General features: G+C 57.3%; 2 protein-coding genes across 2 annotated transcripts in view; one reads left to right on the top strand and one right to left on the bottom strand.

Moving 5' to 3' along the window:
• Positions 1 to 4054: 4054 nt before the first annotated feature.
• The window catches only part of TESK1 (testis associated actin remodelling kinase 1), a 28067-nt gene continuing 15388 nt past the window's right edge, over positions 4055 to 16733 (top strand). The window contains exon 1 of the mRNA XM_083575700.1: positions 4055 to 4183. The gene's annotated coding sequence lies outside the window, so the exon portion shown is untranslated. The remainder of the gene's footprint in view (positions 4184 to 16733) is intronic.
• LOC310745177 (protein S100-A6-like) lies at positions 15908 to 16331 on the bottom strand. The gene has a single exon (XM_083577276.1). The coding sequence runs from the start codon at positions 16266 to 16268 to the stop codon at positions 15996 to 15998; it is 273 nt and encodes a 90-aa protein (XP_083433402.1). The 5' UTR covers positions 16269 to 16331; the 3' UTR covers positions 15908 to 15995.

The raw sequence follows: 16733 nt of genomic DNA, 5'->3' as shown, positions 1-16733 counted from the left end.
TGAGTGCCAAAGATGCTGCTAAGCAGCCAGCCAGCCACTTGCGCCCCCATCTCCCTGCAGAGCATCTGGGGCTGCGTCTGTTGCAATATTTCCTTCCTTCTTCAATCTGCTTCCTTCTCAGCCCAGATATTTTTGGCCACTTCCCTGTTCCTACCACCGAGGAGGAGTCGGGCATATTGTCCTATATTTATAACAACATGTTTCAAGGCTGGCGTTTCTGAAGCAGGGTCTCCTCCCTCGACCTCAAGGAATGGAAGCTATTTTGCAGAGTTTGCCCACCAGCTTCCTTTTGACTCCGGTCCTGGTCTCTGCCTCTCCCTTCCTCAGGGCAGCCCAGGCAGGTGAGCTCTGCCACGGCTCCCAAGGGCTCCTGGCCAGCATGGCTCTCCTCTGCCTCCAGCTTCTGAATCCCTGTTGCTGGAAAGCTGCTCTTGGGCTCAACTCCTACTTGTGGGTTTCCCATAATGGGCATCTGGTTGGCCACTGTGGGAACAGGAGGCTGGACTAGATGGGCGACTGGCCGGACCCAGCAGACTCTCCTTATGTTCTTGCAGCTGCTGCGCCGCCAGAGCTTACAGAAGGGCGGTCTCATTGGTTGGAGAGTTGCAACAGGGTCTTCTTCCCTTGCAGCAAGAGCTTACCCTTCAAGAAACGCAATTCTATCCATTTGGGCATAAACCACAGAGCCTCTTGGGTTTGCCGATAAGAAGGTCAGCAGTTCGAATCCCCGCAACGGGGTGAGCTCCCGTTGCTCAGTCCCTGCTCCTGCCAACCTAGCAGTTCAAAAGCACGTCAAAGTGCATGTAGATAAATAGGTACCACTCCGGCGAGAAGGTCAACGGCATTTCCGTGCGCTGCTCTGGTTCTCCAGAAGCGGCTTAGTCATGCTGGCCACATGACCCGGAAGCTGTACCCCGCCTCCCTCGGCCAGTAAAGCAAGATGAGCGCCATCAACCCCAGAGTTGTCTGCGACTGGACCTAATGGTCAGGGGTCCCTTGACCTTTACCCTTTCCAAGTAGGCAGCCTTGCCAATTGTGTGCAGTAGCTAAAAACTTTGCCGTTTTTGTCTTTGTACCACAGGATTGGGGTTAGAGTTAGAGCCACGTGAAGCAGCCTCCTGAACCCCGTGTCTGACATTGTGTGTGGTTTGCACCCGAGAACAAGACGCAGGGCGTGAGGCCTCTGACTGGGACGTGGGCAGAGCGCACCTCGCTGGGTGCAGAGCACCCATCCCCAAGCCCAGGCTGAAGCCATTTTACGGCGCCTGAGAAGACCTTTCTCTTGGGCCACGAGGACAATTGCCTCTGTCAGGCGAAATGGCCGAGTGTCAGCAGTGGGTGAAGGGCAGCCGTAAATCTCCCACAGGCAGCCCTGTCCCAGCGCTTGCGGCTTAATGGGGTGGAACAGGCAGGCCTTGGCTTGGAAGGAGCCTGGGGGGGGGGAGGGGGCTGGCATTGCCAAGGGAGAGGCTGCAGCAAAGGGGGCATGGCCCCCCCCCCGTGGCTCCTGTACTGCGTGGCCTTTCTAGGAATGTATTTTCCAGGCCGGAAGAGAGACACCTATCTACATAAGGGAATGTGTATGTATATTTATGTGCATAGGCACCAATTGTTCAAAATTGGGAAAGGAGTACGGCAAGGCTGTATATTGTCTCCCTGCTTATTTAACTTATATGCAGAATTCATCATGCGAAAGGCTGGGCTGGATGAATCCCTAGCCGGAATTAAGATTGCCAGAAGAAATACCAACAGCCTCAGATATGCAGATGACACAACCTTGATGGCAGAAAGTGAGGAGGAATTAAAGAACCTTTTAATGAGGGTGAAAGAGGAGAGCGCAAAATATGGTCTGAAGCTCAACATCAAAAAAACGAAGATCATGGCCACTGGTCCCATCACCTCCTGGCAAATAGAAGGGGGAGAAATGGAGGCAGTGAGAGATTTTACTTTCTTGGGCTCCATGATCACTGCAGATGGTGACAGCAGTCACGAAATTACTTTGGCCACCACATGAGAAGAGAAAACTCCCTGGAAAAGACCCTGATGTTGGGAAAGATGGAGGGCACAAGGAGAAGGGGACGACAGACGACAAGATGGTTGGACAGTGTTCTCGAATCTACCAGCATGAGGGAGGCAGTGGAAGACAGGAGTGCCTGGCGTGCTCTGGTCCAGGGGGTCATGAAGAGTCGGACACAACTAAACGACTAAACAACAACAAACAACAGGCACCAATTGAGAAATAATTGCTGTAATTTAAATAGAAATACAGTACAGCTCAACACAGTGGGGTCGACACCAGGCCACCTCTCTGCTCCCTGGGCCTCCCCCGCTCTCCCCCTTTTATGATTCCTTGTCTTTAAATTGGATTTAGATTGGACAACCTGTGAGTTGCAGAAGTTTGGGGAAGTTTGGGGAAGGGCCATAGCTGAGAGGTAGAGCACCTGCTTTGGGTGCAGAATGTCCCAGGGGCAGTACCTGCTTGGCAGCATCTCCAGGTGGGGCTGTGAGAGGCTGCTGTCTTGATTCCCAGAGAGGCATTGCTGCCAGCCAGTGTAGACATCACTGCGCAAGTAGACCAATGGTCTGATTCTGCTAAGGCAGCTTCCCATCAGGGCCAGATTTAGGTTTCATGAGGCCCTCAGCTCCTGAAGGTAATGAGGCCCTTTCTATGTCCAGCTGTCCTTTGTCAACAACAAATTGCCTCTGTTTTTTGTGTTGAATATATGCTATATGGCAATTTATGGACCTAATAGGTATCTCAAGCCATTTGCACATCACAAAATATGTATTTTATCAAAGTAATTGTTGAAGTGAGATACAATTTTAGGGAGCAGGCTAGCAGGCGGGGCCCATTACATATATATTGTGGGGGCCCAGGTAAGCCCCACCCTGCATAACTGATCACATGGCATTGATGTGCGCACACACCATGTGAATGGGAATGCACATCCACTTTGTGGGGGCCCAGCCATCTCAAATATTTTATTGTGGGGGCCGAATCCCCCACAGCCCCCAGTAGTTGGCCCATATGCCTCGCTGCATCTCAGGGAAAGGGATTCTTCAGAAGGTTCCTTCCTTCCCCTGCTCCAGCTCCACCCCACCCCGCAGCACATGCATTTACTTAGAATCAGAGACTTGTATAGTGGGAAGGGACCCGGCTGAGGGTCATTTAGTCCAACCCCCTGCAATGCAGGAATTGTGCATTTATTCCTTAAAATATATGTGCATACCGCTGCATAAGAAGGTTGAAATGTTAACAATGCCTGGGGGAGCAGGAGAGGGGCTGGGGTGGGATACTCCCCACGGGCCCTGACGCGGGGAAGACGCAAGAGGCGCTGGTCTCGAGGGGAGCCGCGACCCCCGCGTGGCGCAGAGGAGCCTCCCTGTCCCTGCGCAGTCTACCCCAGAGAGGGCGGAGGCGGCAGCCCAGCGGCGCATTTCCTTGGCGTCGCCTCCCTCCCCGCGCAGCCGTCGGGGGGGGGGGCAGCTCCTTCTGGCCCCGCTTCCTCTGGTGCCGGTGGGAAGCGGGGCGCAGGCGGGCCCCCTCGGTCTTCGGGGGGTCAGGCGGGAGGGGAGGCGGAGAGGCAGCGCGCCGGCACCGCCGCTGCGGGGCGCGTCCGTCCGGGGCGCTGCAGGGCGGCCGGTCCGTCGGGGCTGCGCGGCTCGTGCCCGCGCGGCGGCAGGCGAGGAGTTAAGGGTGGCCCCGCCCGCGCCGCCGCGGCTCCGCCTCCGCCGGTGCCTCCGCTCGCTCCGGGGCCGCCGCAGACCAGCCGCGATCGCCGCGCCCGGAGCCCCGACGCCGCCGCCGCCGCCGCCGCCGCCCTCGCTGCCCGCCCGCCGGCGCCCTCCGGCCCGCTGCTCCTCCCGCCCGGCCCGGGCTGGCCCGCGCGCCCCGCCCCGCTGCCCCCGCCCGCCCGCCCGCCATGTGAAGGGGGCCCCGGCGATGGAGCGCGAGAAGGCGGCGGCGGCGTCGGGGGCGCGTCGGCCGGCGCTCTCGCTGCGGCTGGACGAGGCGGGCGAGGGCGGCGAGGGGGCGGCGGGCGGGGGGGGCGGCTGGGCGGGCGGGGGGCGGCTGCGGCCCTCCTCCTACCGGGCCCTGCGCAGCGCCGTCTCCACGCTGGCGCGCATCGACGACTTCTACTGCGAGAAGATCGGCGCCGGCTTCTTCTCCGAGGTCTTCAAGGTGAGCGCGGCGGGCCGCGCGGGAGGCTGGCGGGGGCCGGGGGAAATCTGACAGCCCCGTGCGGGGCGGGCGGGGGCGGGGTGGCCTCCTGGTGGGGGGGGGCAGCTCCTTCAGAGCCAGCTCTGTCAAGCCCTTGGGGTCCCCTGGCTGGGGGGGGGGCGCTGTGCCACTTGTGTGTCCCCCCCCCCGGCCTGCTCGGGCAGTTGGCACGCATGCTCGTGGTCTGGGCCAGGCCCTGTCATGACAGCTGGGAGGCGTGTTGTTGTCATGGGTCCTGGCATGGCGCCCTGGCACGGGGTGCTTTGTTCTTTGGGGTGGGGAGAGGGTGTCCCTTCTGGGCGCCCCCACCCCGTGCCTGTTCTCCTCTGTCAGTGTGCGAGTGGGAGGGTCCAGCTCTCTGTTGACAGCCTGGGTGAGGTGGGAGGGGACGGTGCCAAGGGGCAGGGCTGGCATTTTTCGGCCACTCCGGAGGGCACAGCTGGGGCACACTTGGAGAAGCAACACCCCCTCTATGAGAGTGACCATGTGGGCGCTGCCCTCTAGCCCCAGATGTGGAGGCTGGGGTGCCCTGGGGCAGAGAGGAGGCGGCCAGCCACCTGGGGCAACATGCATGAGACCCGGGTGAGCTGGGCAAGGATTTTGAGGGGGCCAGAAGCTTGAGGCCCCCACGAGAGACAGGAAGGCAGGCTTGGAACAGGTGGCGGGTTGGTGCCCGATGGCTGGCAGAAGGAAGGCTGCCCCTCCGTGGGTCCTCTGGCTTGCAGGGAGCTTCTCTGTCCTGAGGACGGGTGAGGCTCCTGGGGTTCAGCCTCACGCTTGTGGGCCCCTGGCACGAAATAGCTGGCACAGTGCCACTGCTCAGGGGTCAAAATACCTTCAGTCCTCATCTCCCCTTCCTTGGAAACTCACTCTGCCACGCGGCTCAGAACATCTGCCTGGCGTGCAGAAGGCGCAGCTTCCGTCCCAGTGGCAGCATCTCCAGGTGGGAGATGGTGGGCTGTCGCTCTGACTCCGTGCCTGAGCCCTTCTCTCTCATCTGAGGCTGGCCTGCCTTGCAGGTTTCTCGGAACATCTCCTGAGGTCGTTTGGGTGTGAAATGCTGCTGTCCTCTGAGGGGGGAGCGAAGGGGGCAGCGAGTGGGCCTGGGAGAGCCAGGGGGTCTGTCCTGCCCCGGCGGAGGAGGAGAGTGGGGCAGGGTGGGGAGGGGCCCGCCCCTTTGAGGATGCCCCCTCCTTGGTTTTTAATGTTCCAGGGTCAGCTCCGCCCAGCGCTCCTTGAAGGAGGACTCTCCCTCTTCCAGAATAGCCAGAGTCTCTGCTGTGCCTGCTCTTCTCTGCACCCCTTTGGTGTGGGCCCCCAAGTGCCTGGATAAACTCTGCCTGGTAGATCCATCCCTCTGGCCCTGGGGCTCCTCCAGAGTCACCCACGAGGTTTTGAGCACAAAGAGGGTCCTGGCTGACAGCTGCTGCAGCCTGGGTGGCATCAAAACCCTCTCCCCACACTTTCACCCCCTTGGCAGCTGCCTGCTTGGGGCTTGGTGCTCCTGCGCTAAAGGCAAGGCAAGCTGGGTGGGGGCTGAGGGACACATCCTGACTCGGGAGTGGTGGCCCCCTGTGTTCTGGACTGGCCACGTCCATCGCAAAAGGCCTCAGTGCAGGCTGAGACCTGACCCTGAGCGCCGTCCGGCCTCCTGCCAGTCAGCCCGCCCTCTGCCCATGTGCAGACTTCCAGGAGAGATTCAGGACAGGGAAAAGAAAGCCCTTCTTCACACAGGGCATCGCTGAACTTTGGAACTCCCTCCCACTGGAGGCCACCAACTTGGGTGGCTTTAAAAGAGGATTTTGATGAACTCAGGGAGGGGGACCAAGCTCTCAGTGGTTGCCAGCCAGGATGGCTCTGCTGTGCCTCCACGGGGGCAGCCAGGCCTCTTCTGAATCCCAGTTTCTCGAAACCTGATGAGGGGCGAGGCTTCTGGTCCTCAGATCCCGCCTGCTGGTTTTGGCCACGGTGAGAACAGGGGGCTGGCCTGGGTGAGTCCCCTTTGGCCTGACCCAAGGCTTTTCTCTGGGTCTTAGGGGAGCCCTCCTTGCCCGCCTGCCAATGCCACTCGCTTGCCCTGTGGCTGCTTGGGCAGGGGCACCCTTCCACTGCCAGCCCCGGTGCCCAGGAGGCCCCCCGGAGAGGCTAAGGAGGGCGCTTGGCCCAGAGCCACCCTCCCTCCCTTCCCAGGCCTCTCCTGGCCGGGCTCTTTGCACTCAGCCCTGAAGGTGTCCCAGTTGTTGTTCTCCGGAGGGAGCAGTGCATGCTGGGATCCTGCCATGCCCGCTGCCGGCTGCCAGTTCTTGGCAGGACTTTGGGAAGGAGCAGAGGGAACAGCAGAGCGGCAAAGTCCCCTTCGGTGCCCGGGCAGGGGAGGGAGTGGGAGGGCTCTCAATTAGTCCTGGCAGCTGGGCTGCGGGGAAGGGGCAAGGTGCAGGCGCTCGGGAGATTGCACTCTGTACGTGTGTGTGTGTGTGTGTGTGTGTGTGTGTGTGGCATGCAGGATCCCAGGCAGGGCCAGTTGGGCCGGCCAGGGCTTTGCCTCGGCTCCTGAGTCATCCGGCCTGGCCTTTCCAGCTTCTCCTCTGCCAGGCAGATGCCACCCGCTTTGGGGCCAAGGACAGAGTGGGCCACATGTGCTGCGCATTCCTCGGAACAGCCTTGCTTTGCGGACGTAGGGCAGGCGGTTCCCCCTGTCAGTTCTTGCCAGGGGCAGCCAAAGGCCTTTTGACCCTTGAGCTCATCTCTGCCAAGAGGGCAAGCTAGGGTGCCACTCTGTGCAAATCCTGGCGCCCTGAACTCCTGGGTGTGTTTGGGCTGCCCCGGAGATTCTTGCAGCTGGTCTCCCTCGGGAGATTTTGACCCAGGGTGGGCTGATCACCCCGTGGGGTCCTGCCCTTTGCAGGGAACTGGCCCTCAGGCAGGGGAGGAGGGCAAGGGGGCAGCCCAGGAGGGTCTCCAGTCACCAGGACAGATGCAGCAACAGCTGCTGCTGATCCTTTGGCCTTTTCCAGCCCCCAATCCCCCAGATTTGCCCCACTGTCTCCACAAAGGCAGCTGCCGCTGAGCAAAGGCCTTGTCTGCTTCTCCTCCTCAAAAAAGGACTTCTCCTCTGCAGTTCCAGGAGCAGCTAAAAGCCTCACATGAAAATTAAAGCGGCAGATACAGGATTGTGTGTTGTGTATTTTGGGGGGCAGCTGAAACGAGGAAAAGTTCTTCGGGGCTGCAAAGGCCCCATAGAAAGCCCCCTAACCAGAGACGCTGAGCCCCCAGGCCTGTAAACTGAGAGCAGCCGCTCAGTGGCGCAGAGCAGGATTCGCAAGCCTGGTGCCCTCCAAGTGTCTGGGACTGCAGCCCCCCACCTGATGGGATTTGTAGTCCAAAACAGCGGCAGGGCGCCCGGTTGGCAGAGGCGCTGGGTGCAGGGCACACATTCCTCTCTTGGGCCTCTCTGAGCCAAGTCCATTTGCTCTTGGCACTGAGGAGGGCATTCTGGGGCAGACCCCTAAGAGGAGGCTGGACTAGATGACCGCTCAGGTCCCCCTCATCCTGGGTCCCACGAGAGGCCGGCCTGCCCCTGCCTGCATTGCGCTTGCCAGCCCAAGGGGGCTCTTTGGTCTGATTGGGTCCCCGGCCCCTGTGTCTCCTGGCACTGATCCTGAGCGCCTCCGCCTTGGCTCCTGCCGGCCAGCCAGCGCTTGTTTCCAGGAGCCGCCCTTCCTTCCGTCCCTCGCTGGGTCTCTCCTTGGCCGCTTGCCCTTCCCCCACGGAGTGGGGGGTGCTGGACCCCCCCATGCCTGGGCTGCTCTGTGTCTCTGGGCCAGTCCCAGCTTGCTAAAGTATTTTGTAAATATTGGAAGAGATGCTCAGGAGCCCTGGCTTGTGTTTGGGGTCTGGTGGCTGCCTTGGGAGTCAGGAAGGAGCTTTTCCGCCGCTGGAATTGGCTGAGCTCCACTCCTGGGCCTTTCCCGGCCCCTCGCGGCCTGACTTGCTCGCTCGAGTCACCTGGAGGTCTCTGCCTCTGCTTGCTCTGGGTGGTTGCTAAAGGTCCCCTGGATGCAGCGATGGGGGGGGCAGACCCTGCCTTGGGAGCGGGGGGGGGCCTTGTGGTCTCTCTCGCCCACCCCCAACTACATACAGTGCCTGGAGGTTTTCTGCGCAAGCTGTGCGCAGGGTTTGCATTTGTGGATTTGCGTCTGTGTGTGTTGCACATGTTGACAGCGGCATTTGCTGAAGGGACGCTGTGGGGCTTGGAGGCGCTGCCCTGCGGCCCTGCCTACCTCGCAAGGCTGGCGTTACCCCACAATGAACAGCAAGGGCCCAGCCCTCCTCCTCTGGATTTGGAAAACTGGAGCAGAAGCAAAAGCTTCCACCATCCAAGAAAGACAGAAAAATCAAATTGTGATTCCTGCATTGTGGCGGGTTGGACTAGATGACCTTTGGGGTCCCTTCCAACAAGCTCATGATTCTGAGTAGTCAAAGGAGGCTCCCGACAGACAAAGGCATTCACAAACACACATGCACTGCACAGCCTCTGACCCCTTAGGCCCCCTGCCCCCCTCGGTGCCTGGGCCAGAGTTCTGGGGCTCCTGGGCCCCAAATTTTCCTCGGTTGCTGCCTCCGCCTGGGAGGGGTGCCCCAAGTTGCCCAGGCGTGGGCTGGAGTTTGGTCTGGAGGAGGGCAAGGCCTGGCACAGCCTCTGCCGCCTTGAAGGCTGCCCACCTACCTGCCGGCCGCGAGGAGTGGGCTCAGAAGCCGCTGGGGTGGGTGGGGAGGCCCAGCTGGGCCCCAGCTGCTGCCGGGAGGGAGGTGGGCGGCCGCAGCAGCAGCAGCAGAGCGGCGGAGCTTGGCTCTGGGAATGTGCCCGGATTGCAGGCCCCGTGCCAGGAGTGGGTGGCATCGCTGCAGGAATCTCTGCCTGCTCCTCTCGGAGCTGGAGAACATTAACAGCCCCCCCAGCCATGCACAGAGGAGGAGCAGGCCAGCTCGTGACTCCTGCCTGCCTGCCAGCCAGCCAGGGTGTCCCCAGACCGGGTGCCATTTCGGATCCCCCCCCCCCCCGTTTGGAGTGTCTTGGCAGGGGCCCTGCCCTCTTCTGTGCCAGGGGCCGCTTTGAGGGGTGAGCACTGGCCTCTGAGCCTTGTGTGCGAGGTGCCCCTGCCTCTGCCCTCTTGGGGGGGCACCCTCCCCCACTCTCCCCTCCCCCAGGCAGACTCTCCCAGCCTGGCCTGCCGCCTCTCATCTCCTTCCCGGCTTATGCCGAGGGATAATTAGGGTCATTAGGTGCCGCACCCAGCCCAGGGCTCATTAGAGGGGAATTAGAAGCCGGCTAATCTGGGTTTGCCCCTGCTTTGCCCTGGCGGGCAGCCGAAGCCACTCGGAGGGTGCCCACCCACACAGAGGAACCCGGCGGGGGGACTTTGAGCACAGCAAGAGGCATGGATTTTGGAGTGGGGTGTGTGTGTGTAGAAACAACCCCTTGTGATCTCTGGCCCGCTCTGCAGGGAGGTTGTGTGCGTGCGTGCTCTTTGCAGTCTGTGGGGCCTGCCTTGGGCTCTTCAGCTGTGATTCCTGCATTGCAGGGGGTTGGTCTGGGTGACCCTGAGGGTCCCCTTCCAGCGCTACCATTCTAGGATCTCTGCTGACAGCAGGACCAGACGGAAGAAAGCGAGGGGGGGGGGAGAGACATGGGTGGCTTTGCAGCTCCTGCCAGTTGTTCCCCTGATCTGGGGGTCACTTTTTCTGGGGATTCCTCCTGCCAGCTCCTTCCGTGCTGCCCCTTTGCCTCTGGGGCTGGCTTGCCCCACTAGGAAGGTGCCAAAGCCTGCAGGGGCACAGAAGGCCTTGCTGGGGGTGGGAATGGGGGGTGGGAAGCCCTTCCTGAGCCAGGAGGAGTTCTGAGAAAGCAGCAGCAGGAGGGGAGAGGCCGTGGGGTTGGGGGTGGCCGTGGGTCTTGGCCGAGGGCCAGCCAGACTGGGGAGGGGCCCCAGGCTCCCAGCCAGCGCAGGGGCTTCCACGCTGCTCTTCCAGAGCCCAGCCCTCCTCTGTTAGCTGCTGCAGCCTGGGCCCGGCCCCTGGGGGGTGCAGGAGCAGTGGTGGGTGGTGGGGAGGGCCGGAGCATGTGGGGAAGCACAGCCTCCGAAGGGGTGGGGGTGGCAGCCGTGTGAACGTCTTTGTAAGAGAAGCATAGCGCTGGGAGGGACCACGAGGCAGGAATCGTGTAAGTGTGGCCGCCTGCGCCCTGTGAAACTCCCTGCCTCTTGACTTCAGGGAGGCGATTTCACTGCACCCTCTTTTTCGGCGCCTGCTAGAAACAGGCTTTGTTTTGACAAGCCTACCCAGAGATTGAGAAGGTTGCTGCCAGTTTTAATCCATTTTTATTCCGTTGTTATTTTAGCTTTATGAAAGTCTTAAATTATAGCTGTCGGTTGTTATTGATAATTTTATTGCTTAATCTTTTTTTGGTAAACGGAGGCTTTCTTGAACAAACAAGTGCTGTATAGATTTCATGAAATAAAGGCGGAATGACTAGACGCAGGAGGCTGCCTTGCCCTGCCCACCCCTTGCCCACTAGCCCCTCCTCTGGCGGCCAGAGGCCAAAGAGCCGGGCATCTTTTCCTTCTGGTGGTGGTGAGGTTTGCACCCGGGGCCCTTCTGCGGGCAAAGCAGAGACCCTCTTGCTGGCCCTTGAGCTGCCCTCCAAGGCAGTCTGGCCGCTGGCCCCCTTAGCCCGGGCACCTCCTGCTCTGACTGGCAGCAGTGACTTTGCAGGCCCCCCCGGGGAACGAGAGACACCCTTCCCCAGCTGGAGATGCTGCCAGGGCCCAAGTGGTGTGCCAGCCGAGGGAGGCTCTGCCCTGTCCTTGCCACCCTCCATGTCTATCAGCGGCTGGATCAAGCCAGCTGTTCATCAGGTTCTGCCACGTCCTGGTTTCAGAAACAGGCTGGGCTGTGCCGGTATTTGTCTGCTCTTGCCAACGCCAGTGTGGCCGTAATCAGGTCAATGCAGGCTGGAGCTTGGGCCAGCGGTGGCAAAGGGTGGCAGAAAGTGGCGGAGGTTTTTAAGCAGAGCTCGGAGGGCCGCCTGTGGGCGATTCTTGAGCTGTGATTTCTGCACTTCAGGGGTGGGTTGGATGCCCCCTGGGGTCCCTTCCAGCTCTGTTGTTCTAGGCCTCTTTAATGGGGGCTTTTTCCTCGCTGTCGTTGTGGCCACAGCTTCACATGGCAAGACCCGTTTCCCATAATCTTATGCAGGCTGCTAGCAAAACTTTTCTCTGTCATGGCAAGTTGATGATCTCTTGGTTTTAATTTTCCGCTGTGGTTTTTATTGCATATAAATACCATTGCTATAAACCTCTTTGATTTTTTTAAAAAAATGATGTAGCAGTATATAATTTTTTTTTACACAAATAAATGAATAAGCCGGTCTCTCCAGAGGCTCCTGCCCTCAGTGCCCATGTTGCACCTCCCCGGTTGGAGGAAGTCAATCTCTGCCAATTAGGCCATTTGCTGGGAATCCCATGGCTGGAGAGAGCTGCTTCTGCTGTGCTCAGATCCTGCTTGTGGGATCCCTTTGGAGGGATCTGGTTGGCCCCTGTGAGAACAGGGTGCTGGACCAGATGGGCCTCTTCTGGCCTGATCCAGACTCAGGCCTCTTCTGATGTCCTTATTTTGCCACCAGGGCTGGAGAAACACCAGGGACAGGTATTTGAAGTGTCTTTCAGACTGTTGCCTCTCATTGACAGCATTTTTTTTTAGTGTCCTGCCATCTTTTCCTGGTTTGTCCTCAAACAACAACCCAGTAAGGCAGGCCAGGCCTCTTTCTATTGTAGGAGCAGAAGAAAACAGTGACTTCATTGCCCTAACTCTCGCCTTGTTTTGAATTTGTGTACTTAAACCTAGATTGGTTTCTTTCCCATTTTTTTGTAATGTTGAATTTATTCTTTGTTTGCTAAATTGTTGGTTTTTGAGTTTACTAACATGCTCTGTATTTGTGTTTTGATGTTTTGAATGTCTGCTGTCAGCTGCTTTGAGCAGAGCTCGTTTTGGAAAAGCGGCGTAGAAGTAAAATCAACCCACCAACCAGCTGAGCCTCTCCCAGCTGAGAGCTGGCCGGCCTGAACAGTTTTCACTTATATCCCCCCAACCCAACTCCGCAGTTGGCAGAGAAAACTACACTCTTTTATCTTCTCACATTAAAAACCAAGGATAAGCTCCAAATACCTCAGAAGGAGGATGGGGAATCCCCAACATAGAAGCATATTACATTGCCAACCAAATACGCCATATAATCCCATATATACTAGAAGATGAGACAAAACAATGGGTGCACCTAGAGAGGGACACAATTGAAATACCTGCACCACAGCATACCCACTCCTCCCAAACAAACGGTTTTCACTTAATGCTTCCTGGATGTGAACCCATCTCTTTCCCGAATGCTGCTGTGCACTATGTTCTGGATATTCAAAGTATTTGCACCAATGTTCAAAATTAGCCAGGCACATGTTGCACCCGGCTCTCGCTTGCGACCAAGAGAAGATGCCCATTTGCCCGGATGGCGCCTGACGTCTCCCCCATCTGGAGGCGCAGGCCAGGGGATCCTTGGATCTGCTCTCATACACTAGCAACACATCCTGTCGAATTCTATCAGTTATACATTATCTGCAGAATCAGAATGAATGTATTGAAAATTACAACTTGCACGTCATCTGGCCCCCAAATGGCCACTGGGCACTCCATTTTGGCAGCTGTAACCCTGGTTTGAGGAGCCATTTGGCACCTAGTTTCTATATCTGAGTTTCTATTTTTGTATAATCATTTTTATTAGTTTTGCATATAATCACATTGCGTAACATCGTATCTTCTTATTAAATCTTTTTGGCTCAACTGAGCTTAATGGCTTTCCTCCCTCCTGCCTAATAGTTTACAAACTTAAATTTTGCATCTTTGCATTTCACTTCCTTTCTTATTCTTATTCTTATTCCCTAAGTTATTACATTGCTCATCCTGAATAGGTAGCAATTTCAACTTACAAATCTTCAGATAACCCTGCTAGGGATGTTAATTGCTTACAGTTGTCCTTCAAACATAATATAAATTTATTCCAGTCTTTCTGGAATGCATGGTCTCGTTGGTTCCAGATTCTTCCTGCCAGTTCTATATCTGAGTTCCTAACTCTGGTTTGCACTGAAATTCTCCCAGAAATGTAAGCGCTAACATGCAATAAGCACACCAGTAGGTCAAAAATTCTCCTCTTCCAACTGTTTTGAAATCTGCCCCCAGCTGCGAGGGAAAGGGCACTGTGGCCCAATCCTTTTGCAATCCTCCCAGGCCCAGAAGTGCTGACGCTCAGCTCCAGCTGGGCAGGACTTCCCTCAGTGAGCGTTGGGCAGCCACCACAACCTCATTAGGAGGCCTGGCTGGCTCCCAGGCTGGAACTTATCTGGGCCAGATCTGCCTCCCTGGTGCCGCCCTGGTGCCTTCAAAGAGACCTTGCTGGGACAGAGGGGGCCACAAACTGGAGCAGGTTCCTTCTCCGCTGCCCGTGACGCCGCCTTGTTTAGACGTAAACAGAGGCCCCAATTGTTCCCTCTTGCATCACGTCCCTCCCTCGGGTGCTTTTGTGTTCCTTGGTGCTCACCTGGTCCCTGGGTGGCGCTGGCTTCGGACGACCTTGAAATGGGACCGAGGAGGGGAAAGGGTCAGGGATGCAGGGAGGTCAGGAGGCGGCAGGTCCGTCTCTCTGTATCTGAACGATAATCTTGGTCATTTGATTGCCCTTTTTACCCATTGCTGTCTTTTTAATTGTATATACGGTATATGTTGCTCTGGCCGTTGGCTAATGCGAATAAAGTTTATCTATCTCTCTGTCTGGCAAACAGGCCTTTCCTCCTGCGTCCGAATGCTGGAGGATTCAGGACAGAGAAAAGACAGTCCTTTTGCACATAGCGCAGAGTTGAACTGCGGAACTCCCTCCCACAGGAGACGGGGATGGCTGCTGACTTGGGTGGCTTTAAAGAGGATTAGACCAATTGATAGGGAAGAGGACTACTGATAGCTCTGTCTCCATGGCTGAATATCCGTTGCTGGAAACCACAGGACTTGCTCTTGGGTTCAAATCCTGCTTCCGGGTTTCCCTTTGGGGCATCTGCTTTGCCACTGCAGGATTAGAGAGCAGGGCTAGGAGGGCTCCCTCTGGCCTGATCCTGCCACTGGGCTCTTCTTCTGATGTTCTGCTACGGCTAGAGTTTGGGTCAGCTCGCATTCTTGACTTCCTTAGGCGAAGTTCTCCCGCTGCTGTTCTGAGCCTGCTCTGCCGCATTTATTGATTCTATTTTCTGCATTTATATTCCACCTTGAGCTCCTTGGAGAAAAGTGGGGCCATAGAATTGTAGGAAGGGAGACGCACAAGGTCATCTGGAACAACCGCCTGCGTTTCAGAAAACGAACCCAAGCCAACCTGCTGGATCATCCCTGCCTGGGCTTTTATGGCTGGCAGGGGCTTGACCTCTGGTCCTGCTGGCTAGCTTCTGGCCTGGCTCTGGCACAGGAAGGGGCTGTGCGGGTTGGGATGGATGACCCCTGGGGGTACCTTCCAGCTCTACAATTCTATGATTGGAAGGACGAGCCAGATCAAAGTGTCTGCGATCAATGAACATTAACTCTGTTATCTGGAGCCTGATCAGTCAGGCTGGATTCTGGAACATGCTTGGTTTTATCAGCCCTGCACTTTGGAGCAAATCCTGGAATGTGATTTACGGTTTTTCTATTCATTTCTGTAAGCCCGGAGGACGGGCCCTTCCTGCGAAGGGAGCTGGCAGAGGGGAGGTTCTGGAGAAGTCTCTGCTGCATAAATGTCAGGCTCCAAAATTGGACATCCTGCCTGAATAAACAGGCTGGGAAGGAGGCCTTGACTCTTGCAAGGCGCTTGCATTGGAGTTTAGGGGGAAAGCGCCAGGCATGAGTTTGGGGTGGAGTTTTCTTCCGTGCTGCTGGCAAAATGTTAGAAGGTAGTTCTGCTCCAACCCTGAGGACTAGAAGGCTGCTGCGTGGCTTTTCCTTTGGCCAGACCCAACGGCTGGAGCATCTGTGGGGCTGGCAGCCTTCTTCGTCCTCCGTCTTGCAGGGAGTCCCTGCCCTGAGGTGCTTCCTCTCTGCTTGCGGGGGGCATTGGCAGACTCTGATGGAAGGCGACACCTGTGACAGGTGATCTCTGGGCCACCATTTGGTGCGAGAGAGCTCAATAATTGAAGGACTTGGCGGAAGGGATGCATTAGTGAGGCTGGGCTATCGCCTTTCACACACCGGGCCTTGGCAGCAGTTGGTGAGACGCACACTCTGCCCCCTCCTCCTTGCCTGGCACCTGAGAGCGTCTGCCCTGCTGCGCTCTGGTCCCTTGCAGGACAATGGTGGGAAGAGGTGGCATGGCCAAGGAGAGTCTTGGGGGTCTGTCTGTCCTGGGCACAGAAAATCATCGTGGAAGCACAGAATGGCTGAGTTGGAAGGGACCCCAGGGGTCATCTAGACCTACCCCTCACAATGCAGGAATAAATGCAGGCGGCAAACTCTCCTTCCTTGGAGGTTCTTAAACAGAGGTGGGAGGGGCCCTGTCAGGAGTTATCATTATTATTATTAGTAGTAGTAGTAGTAGTATTAGTATTAGTATTAGTATTGGTATTAGTATTACAAAACTTACATTTTATTGGACGTGAAACCGCCTACAGAGGTATAATCCCGAACCACGAGACCTTGCCCCACCCAGGGTGTACATTTATGAACTCAAAGCTTCGCTGCAAATCATTGCCGTGGCACCCAGGAAAGTGACGTATTCCTGGAAGTTCACCACTTGGTCCCCATTGCGGTCCAGATCTTTCATTAATGTCTGTATCTCTGCGTCCTGCAGTTTCGGTCCAATGGTGAGCTCCTTCTGTGCCAGCTGCTTCCATTCCTTCTTGCTTAGGGTGTTCTTATCGCCATCTTTGCCGGCATATCTGTGGAAGGTGACAACTGGCAGGCTAATAGCTTGGTCAAGAGGTGCTGCCATGGTGAGAGATCAGAAGCAAGATGGTCCAGCGCTGAGTGGCAGGAAGCGATGGGGAAAGTGGTAGCCCTGTCTGGAGTTTTTTAGCTGTGATTCCTGCATTGCTGGGGGTTGGACTAGAGGACCCTTGAAGGTCCCTCTGTGAAAGGCTGATGGCAGCCCTATGCCCAGCCCCATCCCACAGCATCCCCTGACCTGAGCTGGGGGGGGGGTTGCCCTAGCCAATCATGCTGGGGTCAAGCCTTGGCCCACTTTGAGCTTCTCTCACCAGGCAGCCCTGCGCTGGCTGCAGACTCAGGCCCAGAATGCTTCCAGGGTGATGTGAAGGTGTCACGACGCAGAGGACCCCTGAGCATGTGAAGAGTGCACCTGGGATTTGGAGGCATGGCGGCTGGAGGATGTGGTCTTCCACTCAGTACAGGACAGCTCAGTCAGTAAAGCATCTCCGGTTCGGGGGTTCAAGCCCCA

This window comes from Podarcis filfolensis, assembly GCF_964270895.1.
Source record: "Podarcis filfolensis genome assembly, chromosome: 11".
Taxonomy (NCBI): domain Eukaryota; kingdom Metazoa; phylum Chordata; class Lepidosauria; order Squamata; family Lacertidae; genus Podarcis; species Podarcis filfolensis.
The sequence above is the reverse complement of the archived record's forward strand: the minus strand, read 5'-3'. Positions and strand labels throughout refer to the sequence as shown.

Coding starts and splice junctions, on each gene's coding strand:
- LOC310745177 (XM_083577276.1), bottom strand. CDS start 16,268: ATGGCAGCACCTCTTGACCAAGCTATTAGCCTGCCAGTTGTCACCTTC.